Below are 26397 nucleotides of genomic sequence, written 5' to 3'. Positions count from 1 at the left end.
CGTTAGTACTTTCACATGATAGATATCGAAATATTGCACATTTATTATTTGATTAAGGGTTCGCTTACAGAAAAAGGTGAAAGGCTAACTTACCCATGGCGAACGAAATTTGAGATTCCTGAAGTTTCTGAAGCGCTAGTAGCCAGTCGTTTTTCTTTTCAGGTGAGCTAACGGTCATGGTAAAGATCTCTGCATCAGGATCAGAGCCCGTCAAGATCGCAAACGACAAGTTGTCGTCACCGACCTCCATATACTGCATATGATTTACCTACAAAAAAAACAACACACAGTTTAAAGGAGCTGTGTCATGGCAGTACAGTTCATTTTGTTTAATTTTGCCAATTACTCGCCCTCAATCGCTATGGAACTTAAAGTATGCAAAGAAATTACATGTAAATGACAAAATCAGAGATCCGAGACAAACAAAAAAATCTCCCATCTAAATCTACCGATCACCCAGGTCCGGGAGAGCGTTTGTTTTCAAATTTATCCGAATAGGAGTGGACGGTAAAATAATCAAAAACGATTCGAAGTAGTAGTAGTAGTAGTAGTAGTAGTAGGGACGGAAAATATTTGATCCGTTGTGGAGCGAAAAAGCTCTCTTTTAATTACCTTGATGCTGTTTCTGTAAATGTAAACCGTCCAATCTAATTTCCTCTCAAACGGCTCGCTAAAAATCATGAGTTGTTCAAAGAGGAAGACTTGTCGCTTGCAGGGCTTTGGCGTCTCAGGGTCCACAACCATCAACGTGTCCTGAAAACAAACCAGAAAAGGAGTGAGAACAAACTCAAAATTTGTTTCATTTTTTAAGGTAATTTTTAATCGAGGCTACGAAGTTGTAACGGCGAGTGTCTGAAGAACTTTACCTGCATAATCAGTTGGCCAAGTGCTTGTATCTTGCCCTGTAAAAAATTCGATTTGACTCTCGTTAGAAATACCCACAATAACACAGGATTGGGAATCATACAGCAAAGCAATTGTTTTGTTCTTCCATATCAAAATTTTCAATGTCTTTTAATTGTATGATTTATGAGTAAATCTGCACTTGCACAAAACAAAATAACAAGTTCCCTTACCGTAAAACACTCCAGCATTCCGACATTCATCATATCATTGGCTTTCTTCGGCACAATATACATCATTTCTAGCGCTTTCTGTAAACGAAGAAAGTGAAAAATAAGCTTAGTGAGGGTCACCCTAGCCCTAAACAACAGAAACTATCCAATCTGATATAATTAAGGGGACCACTATTAAGAGTTTCAATGCAGTGGCAAGAGAGTAAATTGGACCAAAACGAGCCCATTTTTGCTCTTCATGGTAACATAGTTCCTAAAAACGCAGATTCATCTCGAATATTCATTAGAAATTACGATCGTAAAAACTCGAGCTTCCATTTGTCACTAGCATCTCGAAATAATTCTCCTGTACCACAGACATGCCTGACCCACCTACCTTGAGTTCTGTGGTGTCGAGACCTGCTTTAGCGGTATATTTGACGAAGTCTTTGAGGAGAAGTTGGTATTTCATGATTCGCTGAACTGGTTTGATGAGGTAATCCTCAATCCCAAGACGGTAGCCCAGGCGCTCGGTGACCTCCTAAAAAAACCAATAACAGTTGGGTTATTGCCAAAATGAAAACAGGGGATATGCACAGACAGAAATCCACGTAGGTTATTAGAAACTGGTTCTATCTATTAAGACAGCTTACCGCAAAGTATGTATCGCGAAATTCATGCACAAGACTCATGGACTTGGGCTTGTTTTGGCAGTAGTAGATGTAAAATTTCAGCTGCCGTTCCTGATAAGAAAGTAAGCCAATTACTATTAATTAATTAACCAAAAATGCGTTAAATACTTAAAAAACTTTCAAAAGTACTCCCCATTTTTAACTTACAGTCAGTCATAAAGGTATGTAACGAAGTCAATGTTGGAGATCGTACAAGAAATTGATATGAACATTTAAATTAAAGCTACAGAGAAGTAGTTTTTAATGGTCCGATTTTTTTTTCCCAAAAAATTTTGTTTTTGAAAATTTCTATTTTGGGAATGCCAAAGTTAAAGTATTAGACACAGACACACTATATAACACATACGACAACAAATGTACCAAATTAGAAGTTGGTATCTGATTAATATCAGTATCAAAGGCCAAAAACAGATTGCGAACATATTGTAAAGGGTACAAAGACATCTAGTGGCGGTGTCATGTTTGAAACATCCTAAAAAACGCGCTAAACTTACCGAGTTTAAGAAGCAAGAAGCTAACTTCTCAGGAGCATCTTCACACTTTTCAAGTTCTTTGACAAATTTACTGTCAAGAAAAACAAAAAACGTTCAACTTAAGCACAACGCCGCTATTTAAAAGCAGTTCTTTCCTCTAGTGCTATTCATAGTGCTATACAAGATGGTCCTAACGTTTGAGTCTGTGGATGAAATTCTATGGTGTGACCATTCAAATGAAAGCTACTGAGCAGTACTTTCCTGTGGTACTGTTTATTATGCTGTACAAGGTGGTTCTAACTTTTGAGTCTGTGGATGAAATCCTATGGTGTGACCATTCAAATAAAAGCTACTGAGCAGCACTTTCCTGAGGTGCTGTTTGTTTTCAATAATTTTCCCAAGGCCAAGAATTAAATACTAACGTCTTGTGCCATTCGTAAATTTGTTGTATGTTGCCAAACAGCACTCGCGTTTTCCCCTGTAGTTGTTCTGGAGTTTCTGGTTTAGCGAGCTCTGGAAAGAATCCCTGGAAAAAAGGAAAGGACAAGAAAGTGTCAAAAAGCAGAGGAAATGGACTGTAAGTTTGTACCAAACCGTTTAACCTTTTAAGCCCCAATGGTGACCAACATCAATTTTCTCCCAACAATATTCATACCTTGTCAAGAGATTAGATTATGAAAATTTATGAAATGACCACTAAAGAAAAAATGCTTTGATCTGCCATCAAATTCTCTCAACTAATTCTTAAAGGAAATGTATGGAGATCAGTTTGGAGAATTTGTATGTGGATAATGGGGCTTAAAGGGTGAAGTGTGAAGATCACTAGGCTTACCTCGACGACTTCACCCAGGCTCTTGACGTAATCTCTCTCTGTTTGAATAAGTTCTTTCAAAACAAACCTGACAAAAAAAAAGAGGAGAATTTTGAGAGGAAAGTCGGAAAATCTTGAAGTGGAGCTTGAAAGAACAAGAGTGTAACACGAGGAAAAAGTGAAAAACGACTTTCGGTAGCATCAGAGATAAGTTGTATATACTTGTGGGAATAACTTTGCATAAATTTTTTTAATCAATGAGTAAACTTCACCATTTTTTCTGCAATATCAGCACTAAAATGACGTTGCCACATTCACTCACGTTCTCTTCTTGAGCGCCACAGCCTCGGGGTCCTCTTGTTCAGGGGCTGACGTGGATTGCGTAATATCGCTCCCAACTTCTTGCTCCCCAGTTTCCTCTCCCTGTGTTTGTCCTTGGTCTTCGTCTACTTCCGGTTGGTCTTGATCCTTCCCAGTCTCCTCTTCTTCTTCCGGTTGTTCTTCTTCTTCCGGTCTCTTGTCAAAATCATCTTCAAACGCTTCGTCTTCGTCGTCATCATCGTCGTCGCTAAAGTTTAGTTTAAGCTCTCCTTCTGAGCTTACGGACGGTTGTACAGGGAGGTATGAGAAACCCCCGGTGTCGCCAGGACTGCGAACTTCACCATGCTCTTCTGGAATAATCTATAAAGGGAAACAAGTAAAAAAGAGCATAAACTCATAAAAGATGACACTGAGTCAAAGAAGAAGAAAGGCTCACACTTCTTTTATTACTTATGCACTTCTCTTTCTAAAATTTACAACTGATTGATCAAGAGAAAACCAACTTACAAAAAAAACCCACAACCTTGAGGTTTGAAAGTGGTAATAACATTTAAGGTTTCTAAATATTACTTTGAATATCTGAGAGACCGATCGTTTCATCCGAATATCTAGACACCTCTACGTCAAGCTCATAACCTGGTTCACAAACAACTACTAAAGGAAAACTCAACCTTTGGAAAGGTTTCTTACCCGGTGCGCATGCGTAGACACAATTTCCGCTGGTCTTAACAACAGGTCAATGTCACTCTCACTAGCCCCCAAGAGTTGTTGAAGCTTCTTAGAGCCACCCCCAGAGGCTTTGACTGTCCGGCTGGGTGTGCCAGGAGAATTGTCAGGCTTGTTGGTCATTTTTACCTTGCTCCATGATCGCTTACTGCTGAAGACAAGGGAAAATATAAAGCGATTACGAAAAGGATTTTAAGTAGTGTCGACTGTTATTTAGTGTTTACTTTGGTCTTGCATTGTTAGCGTTGTGGTTGCCTAAAAAATCTCAAGCATTTTTCTCCAATAGTCAAAGAAAAGCAGAAACATATGAAGATTTGTTTGCGCTCGTTACCATCATTACTGAAACAGAAGGTAGTAAGCAGTAAACACTTCAGTTTTTCAGACATAATGTTGACGTACGATTAAACTACCCCTTTCAAAGCCATTTTAAACTGAATTTCCCACACTACAATTCCGCTTCCAGACCAATAATACTCAAGTTTTCCAAGCAGTATTCAGAATCCCTCTCCACGCCGCCTCAGACTTACAAGGAAAGAAAACCTTTGCTACCTCGTTAAAATTGGCACCAAAGACACAGACCCAAATGTCAGCATTGTGGCGTTTCCGTCGAGAACAGATCGGTAGCGTTGATATAAAAAGTTTGTTCTCGCCGCTCTTAACCACCGTCCGTACAAAGATGGTCGTTTCAGTGAACTGTTTGTGCAATGTAAGGTTTAGCTATAATATAGTTGACAAAGTATATATCACGTTCTGCGATTTTTTCGCTGTCGTATTGATCATAAGCAGTTTGTACTTGAGTGTTGCAGAGTCGGTGCAAACTGAAAGATTTCTCCGACAAATCACAGCCCGGGTAGACAATCCAATTAACCGATCAAAACTCGAAACAAATACAGGCATCCGGTGTCTAGCGCGGTAAACAGTGCACAAGCTTAAATCAAGGTCTAAGATGGTTCTGTTTTTGTAGCTGCCTTCTTGAGAAAGTGATGCAAGTTCACAACAACGCAAAGCTATAAAAAACGGAAGCAAATAGTTCTAGTGCTTTAATAATATTGTCATCTTTTGGCCAAATATCTAGTGCTATTACCAATTATTTCGACTATAAATAGAAAGCAGATCGTTTTATCACTGCTTGATCTTTTAAAGTTTGGCTGATAAAGAGATCGTGATAAATACACCGAACAAAACAGTACCGATATTTTTACATGTTTTCAAGGATAATAGTGATTTCAAAACCTCATTTACGTCACATGCCCTTTTTTAGTCGCAACATTGGAAAGCTATAACGATAACTAAGCTTCAAAGTACGATATTGGGCGAAATATTGGTATGATATTTGGACTTAATATTGGCAAATCGATTATTTGTACTTTGCTAATATCACGTGGTCATGCGTTTTACCAGGCCGCGCTCCGAAACAACAATTAACTAAATGCTAATTTTTTTGTTAATTAAGGATTGTTTTGTGGTCTGATTATTGTTTTGTGTCTTTTCAATCATTTGTATTACGTCATTTGGTGATTGCACCCGTTCGCTACACTAAGAAACTATGTGAGAAAGATGAGAGATGGAAAAAGACATAACTATAAGCAAGTGCTTCCAGTTAAAACGTATCATCATCATCATCATCACCATCATCATCTTTATCGTCATAATCATCGTCATCGTCATCATCATCATCATCATCGTCGTCGTCATCATCATCATCATCATCATCACCGTCATAATCATCGTCATCATCATCACCTTCATCGTCATCATCATCATCATCATCTTCATCGTCATAATCATCGTCATCGCCATCATCATCATCGTTAAAGTTATTATTACTATCACTATTTATGAACTCACGATATAAAGACCTATATTTGACACTGCACTTACCGAAGGGAACTAAATTGATGCCCTGACCGCGATCGCCGTCGGACTGGCGGCGAGCCACCATTACTGGTCGGTTGGCCCTGGTACCAAGAAGCGGTGGGGCTGTCAGATGAGGACAGTGACACGGAATCTGTGTGAGGACATACAAAAATGGAACCTCAGTTTACCACCAACTTAATGCAGGTGTTTATGGCCCTTGTGCGTGATTACGGTAGACAAGCATACTCACCACCGAGAGTCGGTTGAAAGCAAAATTGTCCGCATTTGTACTCTTTGTGCGTGAGTCATGATTCTTTTCAACTCTACTGCCTTGGGAATTAATTCATGTAAAACTTCGCAACCTTACAATTTCAAAACGAGACTTGATGGTGAAATTTGCTCGTCTAATGTAAACATGCCTACGGGCTTTTAAATTTTAGTAACTTCCAACACCTTATAGCCTAATTTCAACAAATATATTTGACAAACAATACTACAACAAATAGATATGGAAAGGTTACATTTTATATTTGTTTTCTTTATCATTCGTACATTCACTGTCTCTTGTTCTTCGTTTCTCAAATCTTTTACCAGGGAATGGTTTCTCAACCGAAACCGACCAAGTAGCAAGCGGCAAGTGCATTGTCACGAAGGACTCAAAAATATTTTCGAGGCAGGGTCCACAGACGGAAATAGAATGATAATTCAATAAGCGACGGTTCGTTAATTCCTGATTTAGTTTTCATTCTCGAAAAACAGGCATATCTCATACAAAAGCAGACCACACAAAACACGAGTATTAATTACGATCAAGGTCAACCAGAATCGTAGCAAAGACGTTTCCTGTTGTCAATCACGCAAGGCTACACCCGTATCAGACATCAACCCTTTTAGAATGGCCAACATAAATTTTCTCCTTAGAATACTAATACATAATCAATAGATTGGGTTGTGAGAATTAATAAAATCACCCTTTAAGGGAAAATGCTGTGATCTCAGTTTTAACACATTCTCTCAACAGGTTCTTTAAGGAAATGTATGGAGACCAGTTTGGAGAATTTGGGCTTAGAGGGGTAATGCCTCTAACTTACGTTTCGTGGATAAAAATCCTAAAGTGATAAGAATTCAGCTTAGCAGCTCTTTGCTTTGGCTCTGTTGTACAGCTGCGGCCATGTTTAAAATTCTACAGCGCAACTTCTCTTATGCACACTCAACACAAAACTGAAACTTCTAAGCATAACTAAGGGGTTCTGGAGAATAAAAACCTTAGAAAATGATTCTTAGAAACATTAAAAAACAGGCCTACGAAAAAAAGACTGGAAAGAACCAAACATCTCCCCTCAAAATGCTAAGAAAGTCGAACTATGAAGACACATTTATTCAATCATTTTTTATCGCAATTTTGTCAAAAGAATGACCGCTCACTATAAAATATCCGGCCATATTGAGTTTAATTAAATGCAATTGAGCGTGAAATATCAGTATCCTAACCAAGCACATTATTGACAGGCAACAGATCAAAAAATCACTGAAAAAGCTTATGAAATACATTTTCTTTCAGTTTAAAATTACTAGATGGGATATCTTGATCGAAATATCAACAGACGAGGCACAGACGTGTTTTTTGCACACCTTTTCATATCCCTAACTTGGACTTATAACCTTGTGCAGTCTTATAATGTTAAAAAATCTGCGTAGGACGAGAATGTTAATTTATGATCGCTGACAATCTTGCAGAATTGTATGTAGTAATTTGTCAGACAGTAAATGGCGAAGACAAAGGGAAATCCCAAACAGAACACTTCGGACGTTGTATGACACATTCCGAAAGGTCCTGAATAAAAGGTTCGGCGCTATTAAGGCGAATAACCTTGTCCCTATGTTGATATTTAAAACGAAAATACAAACTTACACTGACCAAAGAACTGAGGCAAAATTTACAGCTTAAACGTTTGCAAACAAATACTGTTCTGAATACTGGACGCTTATCTAGTTAAAATTAATTACATATTCTGCTCTCTGCTGTTGTTCTAAGCAGGGAACAGATCAGCACTAACAACAAAGAAGTAGAAAATTCAACAAAGCTCTGTCATTCTGTGCATATCTGTAATTTTCTTTCCGTTTTCACCCTAAAAAAGTGCAAGCCATTGGTTAAACAAGCTTTAGTGACCCTTGCACGAGCAAAATCAGACATGTTAGTGGTTCTGTGAAGAAAATCCTGAAGATTGTTCATTACAATGCAAAAACAAACATAGAAGTACTTGAATGTGGTGCCGTTAACTTTTTCAATGTAATTTTCAAGAACAAAATTACAAAAAGACAAAAGCTTGGACTCTTTTAAGAGTGAAATCCCTATGGCACGCAACAAACAATGAAATGTTGGGCGATTCACGCTAGGATACAAAACGTCACACGATGTTTCCAATTTCGTGTTCTTTGCACTAACCTTCGCTACTGGACTGCGAGATATCCGAATGTCGTTTCTTTCTCGGATCGCGTTCTTCGGAACGTTTAAGGTTGTTATGAGGCGCCCATCCTTCTGTTGGATTCACTCCTTCAGTCAACAGCAGACGAACTCGCCATCGTGAACTTCCATGAGGCTTGACAAGAACTTCGACGAGTTGACCCTTCTTGAGCGAGATTTCCTCGTCGTTGGCTGCTTTGTAGTTCTCAGTCACCGACCAAACGTTGTCATTAAATTCCAGCACCTTTTGGGAGAAAGAAACCAGTTTAATCGGCGTTGTAGCATAAATAATCCAAGGGGCTTTAGGCTGAAGCATGGTTATGCTAATATATGGCTCAGCTTTGTGTACATGAGGCTCTAGCTATGTTCCACTCCAGCGCACTGGAATGGGAAACATGTTCGATTTTATCACGAGATATAATCGCCCGTTGGAAAAGTCTTACAATTACTTCGTAAATTAAAAGAAAAAGCGGCACTAATACAAGCTGACTGAGCCGTTATCTCTCACTGAAATCCCTTCTTACTAAAATCCGTGAAGGTTTTGTTACATTTAGCACAGGAATGCTTGCAAAAAGCTACAGTAGCAGACAACACAACCACAGCGCATTCGTTGGTAAGATGCTTGATAAACTCGAGCAAAGACAAGGCGGAGAGTAAATAAAAACGTTCTCAATCGTGTAATCTAACTTTTTCATACTGATTCATATAGAGAGATAAGTTGTTACAATTTATTTTAGCCTGGACTGTAAGAACGGCTGAAACAGGCTTTAGTTTATTAAGTATAATGCCTGGGCATCAAGGTCTGTCCTCTACAAGTGCGCTTCGAAAGATACAGGAATTACATCACAGTGGCCAAAAATAAAAGTTCGCCAAAAAAATCCCAAAGTCAGTTTATAAAATCCTAAGAAATGAAAAACACCATGCAAAAATTCGGCAAAAGAGGTTTCATTTGAATGGTAAATCCACTGGATTCTGTCCAAAGATTTAAAAGTTACAATGGCGCATCAACGCCTAATAACTCGATCAAAATTACTTGTATTAGATACCTTCAGACACAACAAACTCACCCTTAGTTCGACGGCTTGAATCTAATGGTAGCGGGTCTACAAAAAGCTGTTACGTTCGATTAAACACATATAACAGCACTTTGGGAGAGGAAATTTCGAGAATGAAAATTTATTTTTAGACAAAACAATTGTAAAATATAGACAAACACAATTGCACACAGACAGTAGCATCATTATAAAATGCAAATCAAAGGAAACTCAACTGCTTAGCTAAATTACGACAAAAACTCTAACTTAACCACTTTAGTTGCTCTTTTTCATCCCTCCTCAAATTCCATTTAAACACATAGTAGTTTTTGACTCTTACGTACTTGAAGAAATGTTAAGGAACAATTAAATCAGCTGCGAGTTATTCACAGTACTTGAGTGCTTATTTACTCTATAAACTAACGGCAAGCTAAACAAAGTGATCATGCAATTTGAATCGACATTAAAACCATCAATCAAGAAAAAAAAAGTATTGAAGCCTTCGATTGATCGAATTTCGGTCGAGCATAATTTTGAAAACTGCCACTTGAAATAATATCGAAGAAATTCAATTAACGCCTGAAACTGTATAAATATAAAATATTAGATGATTTAATATAATATCAGTTTTCGGCCCGGCGGAGCAGTAAACATTCTTTCGTCTCGGTCGTAGAGTGACCGAACAAACCGTTTGTGTTATTATTACTGAAAATGAAAGTGTTTAGACACATTTTTCACAAGTAAAATAAAGAAAAGCTTTGCACAGTATCAAAACTGAAAGTACTGTTGACCACACTTATTATTAAAAGTAGATCTTAAGTTCTAAGTGACCTAGACTGATGGTGAAATTGTCTCTAAGTTGAAATAAACGCTGGAAAGTTAAGCAGTGTTAACAGTTGTTTTGACAGTTCTTGCAGGCCGGATTTACAGAAGGCAAGCGGGTCTTAGCACCTCACGCAAGATAAAAATGTGATAGACTCGAGACTGTCATGACGGAAAACGCAAACTCTGAATCTATTATTTCCTCTAGTAGATAAACGCTTTTTTACGAGGAAGTTAATCAGCAAACTAATCTTACATTAGAAAGCTATACCAAACCACAGGGATTTTCATAAGCTTTTAAGCGCGACTCGCCAAACGTCAAAGACGAATTCGTGGTCGGTTCTACGAGCACATCACCGCAATTTCGACTGTTACACTATCTCTAGGGCGCGAACAAAATACGATAGAATCACGGTTTGCCGCGAAGGATATACCCCACTGTTTGTAACAAAAGACGAGAAATAGGGCATGAAATGAAAGGACAGTGGTTACCTTGCGATCCATGGACATGATCTGTTTTTCTAGTACCAATGGAAGCGTGTTTCCTCGCCTGTATATCCGTCTTACACGAGAACTGTCCATGTTTCATTACCGACCGATTCAAGATGGCGACCGGAAAATCAGCAAAACATGACCATGATATCTGGAACATTTCAGGCCGCAGAAAAATAAGTCTCTTATCGCCCGTGTCGTCATCAAGAGAAGTTTGATGGTCACGTATGGTTGTAGTTCATAAAAGGAAGTCCGTTTCGCGTTTATCTGGGGACAATCTTGTTAACGAACGTGTTGCGGAACAAGGCAACTGTCTTCTTTAAACACTTCACCGCTTCTAAACTTCTCCTGATTCGGCCAATTGCGCATTCTTTGTCGCAGTGCTAGAACGTGCGAAAGAAGCGTGACCAGTCACGTTGCAGGCGGAGTAAGGAAAAATGAACATAATGGCATGGGCGTTTCAAGGGAGCTCTATTGCAAATTAAGCGTTTAAGGAGCTTTAAGCGTAAACGACTTTGCTCAGCTGTGATAAACGACAGATGAACGCTTATTGGTAGTTTAAATCTTATTTTGAAAGCGACGTGAAATGTTTGGCTATCTTGACGATTTATTGAAAAAGTCGAAGTGTGTTATTGTCGCGCCCACGCGCGCGATCGCCAGTCCTTTTTAACATGGCACGAGACAAAGGGATGAATACGACTTCCGGTGATGTCACCCTTTTTCGGTCGAACTTTTACATGGTTAGATGTATAACTTAGCTTTTACAGCCGAAATTTCGTGATTTTTCACTTTTCCACTGTTAACGGCGAAGGGAATAGTACTTTTCCCTTACAATATCCCCCCGGGGGGCTACTTCCTAGTAATAGGTTGATGGGAATGTGTCGCTGGATGGGGTCTCATTTTCACGGCTGGATTGACCATAATGTGGTTGCATTTTCATTAGAGTACTAGAATGGGATCACATGTTTCCGGGATTTGGGGGATCAGAAAATTCAGAATTTTTCCATCATCGAGTTTAACCAATGTGTCATTGCATTTCAGGATGACCTAGTTGAAATGCTTTAAAAGTAGATGCACAAACAGAAGTTACTAAGTTGGGATCGCGAAAATTCATTTTCCCAAAAGTGACTAAGATGGGGTCTATATTTGGCCACAGAATAGACTATGATGGAGTAGGGCTTCGGAGAGGCTAGCAGCACATACCCAACACAAATTAACCCAAGTAACCAGGGTTCTATCTAGGGTATTTGACAGATAGAAGCTTCCCCCCCAAAATGCCCAGATTCCCCTCCAAAAATGTTGTTATCATTACAGTGTATAAGTAACTATATCGGAAAAATCATCTAGACGCAACGAGGTCAGTGCACACACTGGAACATTTCTCAAAATTGTGTATCAAAATGCACCAGATTGCATCTCAGCGCATATTCATTAAAAAAAATTATAGCGGGGGGGGATGCCTCCAGGCCCCCTGGGAAACTCGTGGCCTTCAGCCACTTGGGACTTCTTCCCCAGAAGATAACTCCTAGATAGAACCCTGGTAACCCCCCCCCCCCCCCCCCCCCCGAAAATATCATTGTCTCCCACAACCAGGAACTGCATAAAAAGCAGAGAAATCGGCCCTGGTATTAGAGAAATTTGTCCTCAAATTATAACTGTTCCCAGTTTTATGAATATATGTCGTGTCTCTGCTGTCGCCACAGGAAGTTGTCCTCAAATTATAACAGTTCCTGGTTTTAGGACATTTTGACGTGTTTCTGCTGTTACCACAGGAAGTTGTCCTTAAATTAGAAGTTTTGTAACTCCTTCTAGTTCCCTAGATTTAGGTCAAAACGGTTTGTCGTGTACTGTTTCTGGCGTTTTTCCAACTGTTGCCCGGCTACAAGAAAAGTACTGAAGCATTCAAAGAAACGCAGTCATGTCAAAGATTAGAAGTGCGAAGTGCGGGGAGGAAAAAAGCGCACAAAAATTTGTTACAACATGTGCTAAACATTACAAAGTATCTGATACGACTTGCAAATGTGTTGATTAATTCGTTTCATTGCGTTCTCTACGAACTCGAAAAGCAAACAAGTCGTAACAAAATTACGAACAAAATAATTTAACACGTTAAGGACCTGAAAAGCTAAATAGAAACTAAAAAATACGAGAAGAGAGATGAAAAGGCCATTTCCGAGTTCCAAAAACCTCACTTTCGAAACCCGGCTGAGTGCAAAACCTTTCTCATGATAATGAGTTTCTTTTGCATGAGAATGAAAAATCATTTTAATAGCAATGGTTTCGCCCTTAGCGTCGCTTTGAAACAGAGGCTTGGAGCAACTCGGAAACGGCCTAATAAAAAATTTTCCCTTCATTTTGCTCAGCACTGATTGTCTTACCTTTCCTTCAGGAAAGATGTCAAAATCACCAGTGTCATCTTCGATAACACCACTTTCCCTACAAATATTAGAAAACAAAGCGTTCATATGGTTTCATTTCAAACGCAAGCAAGGAAGACCTAACGCCGATTCACAAACTGGGCTACAGTTTCGTACCGAGGGTCTTCTGGCGTTTTGGTCAGCGGGGCGACGCCAGGCAAGTTGCTGGCCTCGTCCCGCTGACCAAAAAGCCAGAAGACTCTGGGTACAAGATGGACTAGACTACTGTTCATACCGGTCAGCGGCCTTTTCCTCGCGGCTTCTGATGGACATTGCTGTGGTAACAGATCCCGTGGAGCTTGTGATTGAGCCCTCTGCAGAAAGATTTCAAAATACGTCACATATGTTGACCACAATCACAAGTAAATGTCGACTGATTTCTCTACCTCAGTGACCTCAGTAATTAACTCTGTTCTCTGACTTCTCAATTGGATTTTGTGACAGAAAATTCGTGTAGGTTACCCTCATTACTGAATAGAATTGTAAGAACTTTTTTGGCTGACTAGTCATTACCATACTTCATTTGCCAGTCGATTCCTTAATTCTCTGTAAGAAAGGCTAACGTGGATCCCCTCAGCTGGATGTTAGAGATTCAATTCTCAATATAGCGGACACCTCTCTTGGTTGACATCACAGTGATGGGCTGCGCCGGATCAGCTGAGTTAACTATTTTCCCATTTTTTACTCCATGTAGACAGAATTGCTAGTGTTAAGTTGAGGATTAGGGCCATGCGACACTTCGTGATGTCAATCATAATAAGTATGAATCTTATTAACTAACAATCCTCAGACATAATAATCTGATATTTGCCAATGCTATACACTTTATGAGGCACCTCTCGGTAATGTTTTCCGCTGTAGTTAGTTAACACTCATAGCTAAGTGTTGCGAGGTTGTCTGGAGTAGAGAAAGTCAATAGTCACAATACACTTACTTCTTTCTTGTAGAGTACCAAACTGGAACTGTTGAATCACTTCTCGTAATTCCTTGACCCAAAGTAATTTAGTATCCAAAGATCTTGCCTGGTAAAGAAAATTGATTCCATTCATAATGTTACTTTGTTAACATAATCACTGAAACGGTTGTCTAATTTGATCTATTAAACGCCAATTCAGAGTGCACGTACACCAAGAGGACATAAGTAATGTTAGTGGAAATATGCCAAAAAGCGATTTACTGAATCCTTCAGTGCCGTTACTTAACCTTACTGAATCTGGCTTCTTGGCATCTTTCACTAATTGATTATTTCAGGAGAACTGTACTCCTATAATGTTGTTTCCATAGAGTACAAATTGTTCAGCCGCTGTGCATGTTAACTGTAGGCTCACCTTGATGACGCGTTTGTCTTCTGACTGAGGTGGTTTCCCAGTCCATACCGCGAACTTACAAGAGTCTTCAGCGACATGCTCCGTTACTCCTAACTCAAAAGTCTGCGAGAAAAATCAAACGTGAAAGAGCAATAAGTTCCACAAAGCAGTACACTACACACTTTACGATAGAGTGGTTTTCGTTTGAGTGTCGTAAAACCAAAACCAAAGTAATTACTCTGGCCAATCACATAGGACACAGACAATACACTGAACCAATCAAAACTCGAAGTAATTACATGTGGCTGACGCAAAGCGCGGGAAAATGCATGCGAGCGCGTCACAATTGGCTTTGGTTTTACTTCTGATTGGATGAAAAGGTGGCGCGAATAATTTAAGCCAATCGCATCGTGTAGAAAGTGCAAAACCAATTACTTTTCGACACTCAAATGAAAACCGCTCTATGAAGAAACTGGTGAAGAGCTATCACTGAGACGTTGAGCTGTCTCAAGTCTCAAACGTGATGAAAATCAATTTTCTCCTAACAAAATAAATACATCTCCAAGAATAAACTTTGTAAGAGTGAATAAATTGACGATCAATGGGAAAATGCTTTGATCTTTTATCAAATTCTCTCCACTAATTCTTACAGGAAATGAGTGGAGATCAGTCTGGAGAATTTGAAGTGGATGTTGGGCCTTAACCCTTTCACTGCCAAATGTGGCCAAAGGCAAATTTCGACCAAATTTCCAATTTCATTTCCTAAAATTTTGACAAACAAAGAGCATCCCGTGAAAGTACAAACAGAGAGCTTTCATTTGAATGGTCACATCATAGGATTTCGTCCACAGACTCAAAAGTTAGAGTTACTTCATAAAACTCTATTAAACACTCTGGCAGTGAAAGGGTTAAAGAGCGCATCAGAAAACTTTAAAGACCGCTTGTTAAGAATGCAAAACTCTTCGCTTAAAGCTAGCGTCGCCTCGTTTTTTCACCTACCTTTATTTTGTTCTTGTACAAATACTTGATCTTTCCTTCAGGGTCTTTTGTCTCCTTGCTGAAAAGAAGCGCTTGCTCGAATAGAAAAATATGACGCTCTTTTCCTTTTCGTCTGAGTTGCTTTGGGTCAAAAACGGTAAAAGAGTCCTGGAAGAGAGCATTTTTTTTTAATTTCCTGACTTGTCGCTTAATCCTTTCAAGGTCAACATATTCAAGGGAGGGTGGGAAGGGGGTGGGGGGGGGGGTGGAATCTCTTTTAAAAGCAAACATATCGGCTCGGGGCGACTGATATGTTCGCACCTCGAAAGAACTTGACCTTCTTCCACTTATCATTCCCACCGAAGGTACTGCTTGTAATAGACTTCACACTTTTCAGATGCCTCGCAAGTCTTTAAAACCTCTAATTTCATCGGACCCTGTATGTCGCATCTCTTTTGCTTTGGGGATAGCTTCCACTGTTTACTTTGTTCGTCTATAGCTTTCCTAATGAACCAATGCTATGAGCCCGGCCGTGAGGCCTTGTTTAAGCTGCAAGGCCTTTACCCTTTAGGTTACAGGTGTATATAGACAGCACCCCCTCCCTCCTCCCCTTCAACGTTCTCTCCAATTCCTCCCTCCTGAGTTAAGATTTTGACATGTTAATAGATTCGTGACAGGAAACCTGCGGCCAGATCAAAACGTATTCCAACAAGAAGAAAACACAAAATAACGGCGACTTCCGCTCGCGACAAATGTCTTGCCATACCACATCTTTTCTTTTCCACAGGAAGGGCGCGCGCCCACACACGTTATAGAACACTGTAGCACACGGTCAAATTGTATCAACATGAAAGGAAGTTTGCTGATGAATGAAACGCATGGTGGAAACATTCGACTTCAATAAGCAAAGAAAACAGGTTTGCAAAAGAAAGGGTCAATGAACAATCAAAAGAAAATCTCCACGCACCTGTAATATTACTTTTCCTAAGGAATCTATGTTTTCCTAAAGACGTAAGGAAAGAAAAAGCAGGTTAATCTAACAAAGCAAAATAACCCTAACACACTAATACCCGAGTGTTCAGCATCTAAATACTCCTGCTAATATTGCTGTGAAGGTAATCAGAGATGTAATGGGGGTTAAGAACAAAATTTTCCAAGAGAAATTCTTTCAGTGACATTAAAACAAGCATGAGAAACATGTATGAACAAGAAATTTAATATCAGCAGGGACTTACGTCATATCCGTGCAACATATTCACATACATAGCATCGTTCGCTCGGCGTGGCACACTAAGCATCACATCCAAACCGGCCTGAATTCGAAAAAAGAGAAGAAATTGCTCATTAGTTCCGCCTTTAAAGCGTTTATTATTTTTTTAAGTACCCGTGAAGTAATAGCCCAAATTATTCATTCATTAAAAATATTCTTAAGAAATCAAAGAAACTGTAGATACCTTTAGTGTAAACTGAAAACTGACGACTTTTACTGTTTTCTTGGACGTTCCACAACTTAGCTTTCCTGGAGTGCCTTAAGCTTTTTTGAAATTTGTCATTCAATAATATCTTTTTGCCTAGAACTTAACGCAATACTTGCATGAAAAAAGCGTCATTAATACAAAAGGATGTGTCGTTAAAACCACATCACTTAAATAACAGAATTCGTGTTACCATCATCATTATTATTAAAAATTTTGTTTTCGTGGTTACAATTTGTTAATCAAATGCCGTACATATATAAATAAGACGAACATCAGTCACGCAAGCAAGGCGATAAAAAGGCAAACAATTTTCCTTATTCACACCATTGAATGGATTATGAAGCAATCGGTATTATTTTAATTGCTCAATCAGTGTTTCAAATTAGCTGCATGATCCAGAAACGGTTGACAGTGACTGGCTTTCCAGTAGCGTTTAAAATTCCGTTTACGGAAAAGAAGAAGCGACAGATCAAAGAAAACTACAGCAAAATTAAAACAAATGCCTGAATAAACAAACGTGAGCTGGATTTGCATACCTGTAGACTAGTTTGGGAGCCCTCTTCACAGCATGTTAACAGATCCTAAAAATGGAAAACTCAGGTGGGTTATGAATTCTCTTTTTTTCCCCGGCACAAAAGGGCAGCTTGAAGTCTTATTATGAAGGTCTGTTTATCGACTAAACTACATATCAGAACACGCAATAAACTGATTGGGGGGACTTGAAAACTTGATTCAACAACAAATCGTCTCTTTCATTAACTCAAGAATGCGACTAACTGCTTTAAACAAATTACACTATATATACTTTAATTAAGACCAATTTACTGCATAGTTAAATTACTCCATGCGACCTCTTTGATAAGCTGGCAATTCGCGCGCGGTGTCGAGCTTTAAAAATTTAACTTTATGGCCTCTAAGTTGACCTATATTAAGTTCGAGGTTTTTTATGTAAAAGATCATCTTTCTATTCGATAAGAGCTCGATTTTTAAAGATCCCGAAGACAATTGCTTGGGAGAGAATAACTTTTAGCAGCCCAGATGGTCGACAAAAGCAATAAAAGGGAAAGTACTGAAGGATGACTTTTTCAATTCTAGATCGAGTTCCGGCGAGATGATTAGTTATTGAGTCTGGGGACGAAATCCTAGGGTGTTGCCCTTAAAATAAAACCTTTTTGGCCGAACTTAAATGTAAAATCATTTATTTCCTGAGATTGCACAATTCTACATTTGGATTTTTTTTGCAGTTATTGTTATTTTTACCATTGTTAGAATAGAAAGGCAGACGTACAAAACTCACCTTCAAAAGTAGCTGGTATTTTGTTATTCTTTGAACAGGCTTGATAAGATACGCCGAGATGGATAATCCATGGCCATAACTAGCTTGAAGGTCCTAAATCAAACACATTTAACAAAACATTGAAAATTATTGCACTAACAGTCAGACATGAATCGATAAATAATTGGGTTGCCCAAAAATAAACATAGGCGATCTTAAGATATGGGCTCCACAATGCCAAAAAAATTTGCATGAGAAAAGGCAGAATATACCAAAACAAAACCATTTCGTTATTATAATCAACTGCTCACTCACCGCAAAGAAATTTCCACCATGTTCGATAAGAAGAGAGTTTGAGAAGGGCTTATTCTTGCAGTAAGCGACGTACATAGACACGAATGATTCACCCTGTCGAGGAGAAATATTATTTGAATATTCTAGTTAATCAACCATAAAACGTAACAAAGTTCAGTGGCCAATGAATGTGGAAAATGAAATCCTTTAAGTGACCTTTGAGTGAGAGCTATGAGCAGAGCATTCCTGTAGCACTGTTTATTACGATTCACAATATTATTGTAGCCTTTTCGCCTCTAAAGTAAATCCTTAACCCTTGAAGTCCCTAGTGTGACCAACATAAACTTTCTCCTAAAGATAACAATACATTGTCAAGAGTAATGGTTAGGAGAATTAATATAATGATCACAAAAGGAAAAGTGCTTTGATCTTTTCTCAAATTCTCCCAACTGATTCTTTTAGAAAATGTATGGAGATCAGTGTGGAGAATTTGTATGTGGATACTGGGCTTGATTAAGACTACTCAAAGTAAGCCACTGCTGAGTATTACTTGCTAGTGTTGCTCTTTAGAATACTTTGCAAGGTAGTGATGACTTAAAATAACATACCCATTCTTGAAATGATTCTCCGACGTCTTCAGGGTTTGTTTCATATTTCTCTAAAGCTTGTAAGAAAGTGCTGTAAAACAACGAACAGTATAAGAATCTCGAGAAATCCTTCTCTCTGACCCAACTTTAATACTAACAGTCTAACTTCTTACTCCGGGCAAAATGTTCAGTTAGGGGAGGGGTAGATGGGTTCCTTCCTCCAGGGGAGGGCGCTGGGGGTAGAGATTGTGTGTTCGTAATAGTGGGAATCCTTAACAAGTATTTATAGTATAGGCAATCACTTTAACCTGCGTCGCAGACATTCTAAATCCCCGATATATTTTACAGTGATTTTGTTATATAAATCCCCAAATAATTCATGGCATTCGTCCCGTAGGGCGCAAAGATCGATGGATCGGTCTTAACCCTTTAAACCCAAAGATCAAAATTTGAATTCTCATTTGTTGCCCCTATTCATTTCCTACAGAGGAAGTGAGGAGAAGTTGATAAAATTTCAAGCAAATTCATCTTGTGTGATCATGTCCGTAATTCTCATGACCACTCTGTTTTACAAGGCATTGATATTACGACGAGAAATTTGACACTGATCACTCATAGGGATTAAAGGGTTAAGATGTTTTTGTAGGAAAATCCTGTTAGTGTTATTTCTGTAGCCGTCCTTGTCAGTCGTTTAAGGTTTAATACTTCTTTTAGTCTTTATTGTGCTTTACAATAGAATGAGTATACTTCTATTTCAGTAAACTTTAATACAGAGGTTTGGAGTCTGTCTTCAGATTAACTGTCTGGTTGCGTAAAGGACCAACCATTTTCCGCCTAGCACTCATTGTTTTTATGAACTGTGCCTCAATAGTTCTGGACTGGGACTCATAATTTTTTCACAAGTTGAGTCTCAGTACTCACCATGGCTGTTTGTGACAAAATCACTGTATATATCGAGTTCTCTAATCATTATACGTTTCTGGGAAACTGCCCACCGACCCCTCCCCTAAGCCAACATTTTGTCCTAAGTGAGAAGTAAGTGCTAATGTTGGCTTAGGGGAGGGGTAGGTGGGCAGTTTTCCAGAAACTGACAAGTCTGGCTGCAACGCGGGCCATAGTCACTTCAGCTCTTAATGTAGGTCACGAATTATTGCTGTCCCTAATAACGTGAAGCTCTAGAGCAAGGTGCCTTAAGTCATGAAGCTATAAGAAAACGTACAAAGTAAGGAGCGTCAAAAACGCTCACGTACACGTACTTGTTATGGAAGTCAAAAATGTCCTCAATATTGCCAAATATGATGCTTTCTTTTCCTGCAAGACCTGATGGGACATCTGGATTGTTCATCATCGCCGTCATGTAGTCCTAAACGAAATAAACATAGAAAATAATCCTCCAGAAATTTGGACTTTGCAGCAAAGGCGCGCGGCATTTATGATGTAGTTTTAGCTGTGGAATACATGTGCATGTTGAATCCAGGCAAGATTTGAGTACAGTGAAAGTACAGTAGATATTCAATCCCATCCAAGTCTGGATCAGCGTAATTCAAAGATAAAGCGTAGATGGTGAAAAAGACCCTAAGAAGCAAAACATGTCAAGAAGTTTGGAGGAAAGCGCAGCAAGTCGAGGGTTACGGCTCAATCGTAAAACTGGGTCTCGTAGCAGGTGTCGTATTCGTTGCCCAGCTCAGAACTTTATTTTCAATTAAAAAGACAAATTCCATTTTGTAAAATAAGTTGCAAAACAATGAGTATCAAGAAAAAGAACCTTTACTACTGCTCGGGTTTCCTTTAAATAATCACATCATCCAACTTTTGTCTGCAGACTCAAAGAGCCTCCTTTACACAGCATAATAAACAATACTCCACAAAAATAAGGTTTCAACATGTGTCAAAAGCTGGAACCACAATACATGCCTTCAAACTCTGGGTGTGTGAAGGGGATTGGACAAACTTCCGGTTATACTCAAGAGGCTGACGTCACAACAAACGGAAACGGCGGCGCGCGCTGACTGTTATGTGAAAGTCAGTGAACGTGGCCTTAGTAAAATAAAACTAACTGTCTTTACCTCTATCACACATTTTAAATCAGCCACGTAAGTTCTTTCCGTTTGTAACAGCTCGTTCATGATAAACCTGGCATAAAGAGACACAGGAAATCAATGATTCATCTTTTATTAGCACGACATAATGTTTAAGCTAAACAAGTAATTAGGTTTATATCAACTAAATTGTTTTCTTTGACAAGTTAGTGCATCTATCTTCCTTTCGCCTTTGTGTGAATATCAAATAGAAGAATGTGCACGAAAAAAAGACCTCTTGACTAAATTTAATTTTTGACAGTGCAGATATGAAGTCTCATTATAAAATTGGACATAAAATGACAAAAACTGTTTTGAGACGATCTTAAAATAGATATTTAACTAATGTAAAATATTATCATCCGTAAAAAGACATTTTTTAAAATATCAGTGCCAATATCTCAGTTTTTCAACACATTTTGCGAACAAAATACTGATAACCACGAAATAAATTTCAAACGGCCGGAAACAAGTCTTTCCGGCTTTTGTTATGGCTTTCTCGCAATTTCATTATAGTCTCGCGAGCTTTAACTATGAATTTTACAAAGACAACTGTCTCTTTTTCGCCGGGTAGTTTTCATAAAAATACCAAATGTCATGTTTTGACGTTAGCCTTGCAATTGTCATCCTCTGCGCCACGTTATTGCGAAAGGTTTACAAAAATAGATTTGTCGGTTTTGTTTTATGCATTTTTCTGACAAATCTGAATGACGCAAAATATTAAATATTACCATGTTTAAAAGAATTAAATTTTCTTATAACAAAGTACATACATGTAATGTCTGAAACTAAACTAACTATTTTTTTCTACTAATACATTTTATTCTCAGGTGAGAAAATTAACAAATAAAAGCCGACATTTGTATTCACTTCTGCCGAGAATAAAGCTGCACCTCTCCCCTCCCCCCTGAGGGTTTGTTTATCGGCTTATCATACTCACTCTTTTCTCTTAGCAGAACGTCTTTTCTCCTCGGTCATCTCATGTATACCGCTGTCTTTTGATGTCTCCCTATGCGCAAATGCTTGCTGCTGTTGTTGGTCCTGTGTATGTAGAGACTGCAGGCTAGGCCATTCCACTTCATCCTGCGAATCAATACAAAGCAGCGAGGAAAACAAAGTAAGCGTGCTGTAACGGTATTTGTTGTCGAACTCTTCTTCCGAACTGTAGTAAGCATCCTCGAAGAAAGTATCGTCGAAATCATCCGCCATTTGCTCGATCATCGCGCTTAAACTATACCGTAAATTGTTTCAGTTTAACTCTTTCGCGACGTACACAGCGTTAGTTATAGCGGTATAGAATTTGCTGTCAAATTTTTCGTCGCGAAAATTCACATTCTGGAAGGTAGCGTCTCTGATAATAGATCTTCTCTACCAAACGTAGTGGCGGCCACTTCAGAAATCCAGACAGTCTTCTTTGTTGAAACACTCCCACAATTAGCTCTCAATTCTCACGCGCTTATTAGCGGGCACATTTCCATTGAATAGCTGAACTGTAGTCTCAGGTTTCTTTTTATTCACACTATTTCAATCTGTCGCTTTTAGAAACTAAACGAATCCAATTTCCGCTGTCAAAATCCGGCGATTCGATTCGCCGTGAACTCTCCTCCCTTTTTGAACACAAAAATGCGCCAAAAAATCCCACGATCTTGAAGACAATCTGATCTCCAGTTGAGAAGCTTTCAAGTAAAGCTGCTTAAATGAAAAAACGATTCACTCTTGTGAGCAAAGACGATCGGCAATATGGCGTCAAAGCCAAACGAACCAGCCTCCTCAGTAGCGCGTCAAAAAGCGAGAAACACAAATTACCAAGACTCGGATATGAATTAGTAATGGTATGACCGGTGGTGCTTTCTGCTTTACGAATTCAACCGCGAGCGGGAGACTATGGAAAGCCAAATACAAAAACCGGAAAAGAGCCACACGCCGACCGGCTTAATAAAACATGTTACCTGCGAAAAGAATTCAACTCGGAAACAAAGAAAAAATGCGGTCAGATAAATTCCGAGTCTTTTAGGAAAACGAGCTTTTAAATCTTATAAGTAAATTTAACTTAGTCCTATCGAAATAACCATGCCGGTAAACCGACAATTTTTGGTCTAACACTCTTTTGATGTGCTGTACATTTATATTATATTAATATGTAAATAAATGCAAAATTTAAGAATAATGATTTGGTAATATAACACAGCTTTTTGAAAAAACAAATAAAAACTTCGAAATAATATAACTACTGGTATTCAACCAATCTGGTTTCTGGGTGTTGCTGGACTTGACGTTAGCACGTCTTTTTCTTTTATAAAGTTTCGAAACGTGTTCTCTTTGTTATGTAAAATTTATGGGATAAGTAATATTAGGCTGCCTTCAATATATGTAAGACAGAGGATTGGTGATGGATGCGATGAAACGAGGCTTTAAAAGGAAACATAAACTTTTAAATATATTGCTTTAAAATGCGACTGCAACGCTATCTTCAATTCAAATCGTCTTTGTTGAAAGTTTTCATTGTTATTCTCGTCTTTGTATTTTAAACCCTACATGTATCTTTTCATTATAATCGTGGGTTTTATTTTAATCCTCGTTAGCAGCTGCTTAGTTCAAATCTACAAAAATACAAAGTTCGTTCTTGTAAAATAAGAATGACGAATCAAGTTACTTTCATAAAAGCGTTTGATTTTATTTCTGTCAGTTCACCTTGCAATTCTAGAAATTTGGGGAAAAATCCCATAAACTAAACAAATCGACTAAGCCATAATCATTCTTTAATAGTAATTCCAGCAGGAGGGCTTTCTGTGAGGTCTATTTTTTACCGCAAACTCTTTAAGAATGGCAGCATAAATACGATAAAGCGATAAAACCAAGCTGTCATTTTTAGAATAAAGAAAGTAAATTCATTCATGTATAAATGTGTTAGTCGTAATGACAACAAACCGCAAATTATCAGCAAACACCAATTAAGTACACATCTTGAAACCTGCTGAATTCGCCGAGTAAACGTGTTTTGGACCAGTACATGTACGACATTCAGTTTTGCGTGTTTAGGAGGTAAAATATTGCACTCGTTGTATTGACTTGATTTGCTTTAATTCAACTAGCGTGACTTGTACAATTTCGATACAAAAAAATGCCCTATGGTGAATTGGAAGAAAGCCGTATCAATCCATGACAATCATGCAATCACGATAAACAAAGTGAACATCGAAAAGACTTCTAAACGGATGCTTTACATACACAGGGTAGAGAAAAGACAATAACAAGTGTTTCTTGCAAAATACAGCGCTTCCTAAAAATTTCCCCAAAAAGGCGACAGACATAGCAGCCGCGCCAACTATTTTGTAACATCGCAACCATTAAACAAACTATTCAAGCGGACTAGAAATATCTTGCTCTTAACAAAAATAGAACTATAGAGGTAATCAATATGAGGTCATGAGTACCTGACGGTTACCAGTCCAGAGGGGAGGGAACTCCCTAAAATGCCCTATACGGGGAGGCTCCGCCCGAATTAGGTACCTTTTTCAGGCTTCAGTCTATGAAAGGGTAGGGATTACACTAGTTGAGGTGTTTGAAAGGGTCGAGAAAACTGTTATTTCGGTCGGTAAAAGGCCGAAAAGGGCTAACAGATGCGTTTTAAACAGTGAAAAAGTCGAGAGAGAGTCCTGTTTTTTTTTTTTAATCATGTATCCATATTTCAAAGACAATGCATTTGTACAGTTAAAAGGGATGCAAAGTTCTAAACTCTAGGTTTGTGAAAGGGGTACCATTTGTCAATAGAAGGTATACGAAAGAGGTACCTTTTCCGTCAAAATTGGTGTATAAAAGGGTAAGGGGTTGGACCTCGGGGCGGACCCTCCCCGTATAAAACGTTTTTGGGTTTACAATGCAGAGAAAGAATGATATATAACCTATAACCTACTTACAATGCAAAAAAAAAAAAAAAAACTAGAAAGGTACATACCTCCTGATCAGTTGCAGTGTAACCAAGCTTGTTCTCCAGTTTAGTGCGGTATTTTTTCATCCGCCGTGCAAAGTCTTTGTATCTCTTCTCTACGGCTGTGGCCCATTGCCTAATGCCGTCTCCATGATAACACGACTTGGCGATCAACGTCTCAGCTTGATGTAACATTGATTTCACTCTCTCACGGATTTGCTGTGTAAGAAGGAAAAAAACGTTAAAAAAGTACTCCCAGTCGATAAAGCAGAGGCATAAAAAGGTGAAAAAAAAACAACAACACTAAAACAACTTTTCACACAAAACATCAAAAATTAGTGGAAACTTTTTAACCTCGGAAAAGTACCCAGAGACACGTAATCGGGACAGAATATTCACCGTTTATAGAGTGTTTTCACATGACGTCACGGCGGCCATATTGGTGTCCCAAACCAGTCCTCTGGGAGTTGAACTCTTTCCTTGTGCAAACGCTTTCTTTTGTTCCAATAAATTTGCATATATGCTGGCCACGTGAGTGAAAACACTCTATTGACTATTTTCCAATTCCCCATAATACACTCTGTTTGCCCCCCAAATTTTGCATAAACCATTGTTTTTAAATGCTCTTGGGAAAATGCAATACTCCCAGGAGCATTTAAAAACAATGGTTTATGCAAAATTTGGGGGGCAAACAGAGTGTATTATGGGGAATTGGAAAATAGAGAATAAGGGCGAAGAGCCCTGCGCACTTACCGACCAATTCCCAAAGGCGTTTCATTACTCTGCCTCTGAATGGCCAGAACTTTCTGACCAATCAGAAGTTAGGAAGTGAATTGCTTCTGAAGCAGGTTTAGTGAGTGCCCAGGGAAATCTCCCGTTTTTGTAAAATTTGGACGCAATGATTTTGCCTGTAAATATCTTGCCACGATTAGCTTTCCCGGGTTTTTCGTGGCGGGGAGCAAAATTAATGAAAATGAACACATATCCACGCGACGTGGGTAGACAAAAAACAAAAAATGTTTTGGTTCCCGTTACAGTGACTTGCACAAGTGATAATGAAAACACAATGAATATAACAATGAAAATGAACGAAAAAAAGTTGCACACACCAATTCATGTACCTCGGAAGCCTCTTTGAACTCTTGATGTTCATCAAGAAGCTCTTTAGTTTGAGCGTCCGATTCTCCTTCACCTGTCCGCGAGGACAGATAAAACTCACCATTCTCGTGAATCCAGTCGAGTGCCTGAAATAACATAAGAAAAAGGCTCATCCCTGCCTCGTACCCAGATGTCTCTCGTGATAAAAA

The 26397-nt window shown here is 38.8% G+C and overlaps 1 protein-coding gene across 16 annotated transcripts in view; it reads right to left on the bottom strand.

Moving 5' to 3' along the window:
- LOC140924107 (triple functional domain protein-like) overlaps nt 1-26397 on the bottom strand; it is a 115155-nt gene that overhangs the window by 16690 nt on the left and 72068 nt on the right. For 11 of the 16 annotated variants that reach the window (XM_073374117.1, XM_073374108.1, XM_073374113.1 and 8 more), the window contains 29 exons: nt 26200-26334; nt 25118-25309; nt 22103-22245; nt 21151-21217; nt 20341-20447; nt 19106-19175; nt 18519-18611; nt 18225-18317; nt 17464-17508; nt 16685-16762; nt 16417-16452; nt 15471-15617; nt 14493-14594; nt 14099-14186; nt 13400-13478; nt 13126-13183; nt 8382-8643; nt 5960-6086; nt 4043-4229; nt 3354-3712; nt 3053-3119; nt 2643-2746; nt 2242-2311; nt 1709-1798; nt 1453-1596; nt 1077-1154; nt 867-902; nt 613-753; nt 94-268 (listed from right to left, as the gene is read on the bottom strand). In XM_073374117.1, coding sequence (XP_073230218.1) covers nt 94-268; nt 613-753; nt 867-902; nt 1077-1154; nt 1453-1596; nt 1709-1798; nt 2242-2311; nt 2643-2746; nt 3053-3119; nt 3354-3712; nt 4043-4229; nt 5960-6086; nt 8382-8643; nt 13126-13183; nt 13400-13478; nt 14099-14186; nt 14493-14594; nt 15471-15617; nt 16417-16452; nt 16685-16762; nt 17464-17508; nt 18225-18317; nt 18519-18611; nt 19106-19175; nt 20341-20447; nt 21151-21217; nt 22103-22245; nt 25118-25309; nt 26200-26334 — 3373 coding nt within the window. The remainder of the gene's footprint in view (nt 1-93; nt 269-612; nt 754-866; nt 903-1076; nt 1155-1452; nt 1597-1708; nt 1799-2241; nt 2312-2642; nt 2747-3052; nt 3120-3353; nt 3713-4042; nt 4230-5959; nt 6087-8381; nt 8644-13125; nt 13184-13399; nt 13479-14098; nt 14187-14492; nt 14595-15470; nt 15618-16416; nt 16453-16684; nt 16763-17463; nt 17509-18224; nt 18318-18518; nt 18612-19105; nt 19176-20340; nt 20448-21150; nt 21218-22102; nt 22246-25117; nt 25310-26199; nt 26335-26397) is intronic. The other 5 variants (XM_073374109.1, XM_073374122.1, XM_073374124.1 and 2 more) reach the window with 3 other exon arrangements.

Source organism: Porites lutea, chromosome 14 (assembly GCF_958299795.1).
Source record: "Porites lutea chromosome 14, jaPorLute2.1, whole genome shotgun sequence".
NCBI classification, from domain to species: Eukaryota; Metazoa; Cnidaria; class Anthozoa; order Scleractinia; family Poritidae; genus Porites; species Porites lutea.
This window is presented reverse-complemented; position numbering and strand designations above follow the sequence as displayed.